The 5,291-nt window shown below is 42.4% G+C and overlaps 1 protein-coding gene across 3 annotated transcripts in view; it reads right to left on the minus strand.

Moving 5' to 3' along the window:
* Window positions 1–253: 253 nt before the first annotated feature.
* aknad1 (AKNA domain containing 1) overlaps window positions 254–5,291 on the minus strand; it is a 12,079-nt gene continuing 7,041 nt past the window's right edge. Inside the window, exons 9-22 of one of the 3 annotated variants that reach the window (XM_013911827.1) lie at window positions 5,092–5,269; window positions 4,389–4,534; window positions 3,870–4,022; window positions 3,451–3,610; window positions 3,240–3,331; window positions 2,940–3,142; window positions 2,735–2,849; window positions 2,003–2,179; window positions 1,707–1,807; window positions 1,438–1,575; window positions 1,247–1,354; window positions 932–1,043; window positions 655–823; window positions 254–503 (exon numbers count right to left, since the gene is read on the minus strand). In XM_013911827.1, the coding sequence (XP_013767281.1) occupies window positions 324–503; window positions 655–823; window positions 932–1,043; window positions 1,247–1,354; window positions 1,438–1,575; window positions 1,707–1,807; window positions 2,003–2,179; window positions 2,735–2,849; window positions 2,940–3,142; window positions 3,240–3,331; window positions 3,451–3,610; window positions 3,870–4,022; window positions 4,389–4,534; window positions 5,092–5,269 (2,032 nt within the window). In that variant the 3' untranslated portion in view covers window positions 254–323. Of the gene's footprint in view, window positions 504–654; window positions 824–931; window positions 1,044–1,246; window positions 1,355–1,437; window positions 1,576–1,706; window positions 1,808–2,002; window positions 2,180–2,734; window positions 2,850–2,939; window positions 3,143–3,239; window positions 3,335–3,450; window positions 3,611–3,869; window positions 4,023–4,388; window positions 4,535–5,091; window positions 5,270–5,291 lie in introns of all 3 variants that reach the window. The other 2 variants (XM_013911828.1, XM_013911830.1) reach the window with 2 other exon arrangements.

Genomic DNA, 5,291 nt, shown 5'->3' on the forward strand with positions numbered 1-5,291 from the left:
ATGAGATCACATTGTGCCTCACAGCATTTATTTTGAATACATTTTGGTAAGAATACAGTTAAGATGGATGGATAAAAATGTTCTTCAGAGGCCTTGAGATCAAATCAAAACATGAAGACATTTCATATTTAAAAAATGTTGCCCATTCATAAAAAATATCAGTAACTTTATAAACGTACTATACATGTTACTACTATAGACGATACTGTTTAAACCAAAAGAAAACAAAAACAAACGTATCACAGATCACATCTGTGAATCAGATATACTTTATTTAAAATATATTTCATAAAGGTATCAGGCAAAGAGATGAGAGTATAAACTCATCCATAGCCAGGTTCCAGATGTTTCCTTCCACCTTGTGACTGCATGTGGTGCAGTTTCCTGTGTAGCTGAGCCTTAGCCAGATCTACAGACAGCCTCCTGGCCATGCGGTCAGTGGTCCTCTTCATGCTGCGAGCCATCTCAATCGCCTGGTCCAGAGTCCTGTTCACGTCTTCTTCCTAGAAAACCAAAGAAACTTGTCCCTTAAGCCAAGTAAGACTCGTGTATGTCACAGTAAAGACCTGATCTTTTTTGTGATATACAGCAGATGTTCCTGTATATAAAGAGAACTGGTTTATCTGATTTGCGTTAAAGTTTGAGACATTTGACCTTGCTCCTGCTACGTCTGCTTGTCCTGCTGCCAGTCTTGAAGGGCACCGATGATGGAGACGGTGTCCGCTGAAAGTACACATTGCTGGGCAGGAGTGCTGTGTCTGACTGAGTGGAAGGTTTTCTGTGATGGGACATGGACTGCAGCGGTGGCTCCCTGAATTTATAGCTAGATTTGACAATACGTAGCAAAAAAGAATGATTTATCCCAAGAAAAAACTATGAAGCGTACAGCTGATAAATATCTCTATCAATGCAGTTAATGCTTGTATTTTACCTGGCCGGCAGACTGCAGGAGGAGCCGTAGCTGACCTGCAACAGCGGCTTCTGGAGAAACGAGCTGGAGAGAAGAGACCATCTGTCCTTGGAGTGTAAACTATTTGTGACAACTGTAGATCACAGAAACATGACCAACAGTGTGCTCAGTAAGAATTAGTACGTATTGACAGCAGTGATTTTCCTTTTCACCTTACAGTATTACAGCCTTTACACTATTCATCCAGATAACACTAATACATTTACTGAGGTCAGTTTCATAACTCATTAAATCAAAACCTTGATGGACAAAACCTGACATGAAACAGTTTCTCACTCTGTGGTCTGAAGTCAGACATCATGTCGTTCTTTCCTTTTAAACTGCAGCTTCTCAACCCAGAAGTTTCCAGTGAGCGGCCTCCCTCTGTCCACGCAGCAGGAGAAACTGAATGTTCAGTTCAAAGACAATCAGACAGAAAATCATCCAAATAAAGTGAAACAAAATTCTGCTGTGACTCTGGCTCTGACCTCCTTTGGGCTGGACCGCCTGCTGTTTAAACTGAAACTCAGGTCCCGAGGATACGCCTCTGCCACCTTTTCTGCTCCCTGCTGGTGAACTGTGTAACTGCAACATTATCTCAGAGCTTGTTTCACTGCTGTCTGTGCCTGAAGAGCAAACGAACAAATTACATTAAAAGGATGAAGTAACATCTGCATGCACTCATATCAAAGCAGGGAAGGGAACTTAGAGCCAGACAATTGGCGTTTACACAGTTTTATGGCTGGTGGGGGTCTACCTTTGCTCTGGCTGGGGTCCATGTCTGATGAGATCCAGTCCTCCAGCCTTGCCTGACTGAAACTGAAGTTACTCACATCTCTGCTGCTGATATTCCCCACTCTACATGTTATGATACAAATAATCAATATGAGAAGACATTTGGACTCTAAATGGTTATTTCTGTTTAAATGTTTATCATGAAACTGAAATTCTTACTTGTTAGTTTACTAGATATAATACATGTCACTATCAACATGATAACACCTTACAAAATGTCCATCTTTCATTCATTGACCATGATGATCAGAGTCCCACCTGTTACAGGCTGGACTTTGGTAAGTCCTGGTTCTGGACCGGCGCTCCTGGCGCTCTTGTCTGTATTTTGAGGTGAGATAGTCCATCTTCTGAGCTAAGTGAGGTAATTGCACTAAGCCCACCTCCAGGTCCTTCTTTAGCCTAGACACCTCCGATTGCAAGGCCAGGATAGCCTCACTGGTCACACACGAGCGACACAGAAATGTAAATGTTCATAAAATGAGAAAAAAGGTCATGATAAAGTTCCAGTAGATACGGGCAAATATTTAGCTTAAATGCTGACTGCTAGAACAAAGCCACATACTTGTGAAACCACTTCAAAACAAAAAAAAGATTGAAACCAAAAGGGTGAATCTCAGATGAGCTGTTTTTCAAGGGAGAGCTCTAAGAATTCAAAGGTTTCAAGAGTGGCCTCAACAGTAATTATTTGCATTAGATTTATTCCTATAAGCCTTATAACCAGTTGTCTGCTGCCACTTTAAAAGTGCAAGACCAAATTTGCGTCCTACACTGCCCTCTGGCTTTAACTTTTATTTCTTCTTAAAGAGGTTGAGCACCAACACTTTCAAAGGGTGAAAGTCCCACTCCCATAAAGTGCCACTTTATTTTGCTGCTGTTTTCATGTTAATTATACACACTCTTCATAATTTTACCCACAGTGGTTTAACATTTGAATTCACAGCAGTGCAGTGATTATTCACTAACAATGGTGTTTGTTTTCGGCATACTGACCTATTACAAGAGCAGGAGCGCAGAGGGCTGCCTCTGCCATCAGTATCCATGGAGGTGCCAAGTAGAGGTTGAGATACGAGCTGATGGTGCTGAGCAGACAGGCTTTGGTCAGATCCTGTTTGGTCAGTGGTGGACACGAGGAACTTTAGCACTGACCAGAAAACATGACATAAAAAGTGAACATGCAGTGATGGAGATTACTCACCTTGCAGCATTGCTGAAGGTTTCTTAGTGGTACTGTCCACCCACAGATCCACTCCAGCTGTTGCTCCACAGTGTTGTGTTAGGACAGATGGGTGGGGGCTGGCCCACTGGTAGCCAGTGATGGCAGGGTGGATGGCTGTTTGCAGGTGGGAGCACGAGTCTTCACTGTCTGAGCTACTTAAACCTTCTTTCTGGGACAACACACTGCAGAAGCAAAAGCTCAGCTTAAGGTATTCTCATGTTAGGCTCATGTGATATGTTTATGATGGTGAACCAGTCATTAAAATACTCTCACTCACACCTTTCTGGAAGCAGATTTGATTGAAATGATCCCGAGCCCGAATGATTCAAGTAAGAGCTCCCAAATCCGCTGTCTGTCTCTGAACTCACCATCTTCTGTGCATCAATAACAAGGTTTTAACCAAAAGATATGCATGAAAATTTGCATTGCATTTTAATTGTGTGGAAGACACAGCAGCGGTCAAACAGGCTAGCTTGTATCTGCAACTGACCTGCGAGGCACATGAGGCGTTGACATCCGGCTCTGAGAGGCTGTGGCTCTCTGAGCCTCTTGGTGCATCAGAGGAACAGGAGACCTCCACTGCCAGACTAACACAATCACCCAGATCACATTCATCCTTTTGTCTGGAGACTCTATCCTTGATGCTGTGGCTGCAGAAAGAGCAAGTGTTTACTGTATAAAGTCTAAGTGTAATAAACAGCAGTGGTTTTGTTTCAAAACTTTTTTTAACAGTAGGATATGAAAAGCATTATGAGAAGAAGACAATGCCTATGTTTTCTGCATTGAGCATGATAATATATATTATGCAAAAACAGATCTCTTGCATTACGAAGACTTAAATATAAAATTAAAAAACAGCAATAAGAAGCCATAACAGAGAGTCAGTCACCTCACAGTCACAACACTGACCTGCTGACTGTCCACTGCTCGTGTGAGGTGGTCTTGTTTCCACACAGGTAAGCTAAGATGTCACTGTGATCTGCCACCTCTGACAAACCAGAGCTCCTCTCCTCATCCTCAGCTTTACAGACATCAAGTCCAACCAAGGAGCCCGTTGAGTCCCTAAAACAGGCCAGAGAAGAATACCTGCACACAGACCCAAGCACTCCCTTCCCTCCGTACTGTGCAACCCAACACCAGCTGTGTACACAAAACACTACCTGCCCACAGGAAGGCTGAGAACGTGCACAAACACACACGTATGCACCTCTCACAGCATAAACAGCTAGCCAGGATAAGGGGGTTTATTACAGTATACTTATATCCATCCAAATCATCTTTAATTTTTCAGCACATTTGCCACTGAGCTGTATATTAGCTGCATATCAGAAACTATAAAAATGTTATATTTACAAAAGAAAGATTTAAAATTTAAGTTTTAAGTTTAAAACCTAAACATTAGACTTCAAAGAAGAAATTTATTGGTACCGTGACTGGCAGCTGCCATGTCCAGAGTTTTTCACTAGAGGGTCAGCAGTTACGAGCTCACTACTTTGGTCTGATCCACCATTTATCTGAAGGTCACTGCCCCCCTCTGCTTCTTCCTCTTCTGTGTCCATCTTATAACTTTGCCCCTGAAACATAAAAGTTAATGCAAACATATGCACATACTTAGCATCTGTACCAGGAAAGGATTTGTCACAAATGAAGATGCAGGGCATGGATGCAAATAAGGATCCCTATCATACCAACAGGGCTGAGCGGATATATTTCAGCCTTAAAGGCAGCATGAGCACAGGAGATTATTATAATTTCTTCTCAATCTATATTTCTGACTCTAAAAGACAGAAAGCAGCCACCATGAAAATGCAGATATAAAACTGCACTCCAAGAAAAAAATGTAGATAAGGTGACCAGTGTGAAGGCAACTGTTCAAAACATGAAAGGCAAACATTTAGCTACTTATAAGAGGCTTGTAGCTGAGCTTAATTTGGAGAAGAAGAGGAAGAGAGGAAGAGAGGAAAAACCCTCTTAAAAAATCATGGAGTTTAACAATTACAGTCCCAGCCTTCTACCTTTCTACCTTTAAAACCCGCCTTCCAGCCAAATGGCTGGTAGGCTTTTAGCTAGGCTTTAGCTTCAGCCAAGTGGAAGCTAAATTGGCTATGGGAATTTTCTGTGTGTCTTTTACCTCATGCAGGGAAGGTGGAGGTGAAGGTGTGAACATGCAGACAGGAGTGGGTACAGTCGTGGACGTGGGAGTGGATGTTGAGTGAGGAGGAGAAATCTGATCACACACGTTTTTGTCTATGATCTCCTTAATGTCCTCAAGATGCATGCCTATCCTAAAGATGTCTCCTTCCACTAGTCTGCACGCGCGCACACGCACAC

This window comes from Pundamilia nyererei, unplaced genomic scaffold, assembly GCF_000239375.1.
Source record: "Pundamilia nyererei isolate P.nyererei 1_Seehausen unplaced genomic scaffold, PunNye1.0 scaffold00004, whole genome shotgun sequence".
In the NCBI taxonomy this organism is placed as follows: domain Eukaryota; kingdom Metazoa; phylum Chordata; class Actinopteri; order Cichliformes; family Cichlidae; genus Pundamilia; species Pundamilia nyererei.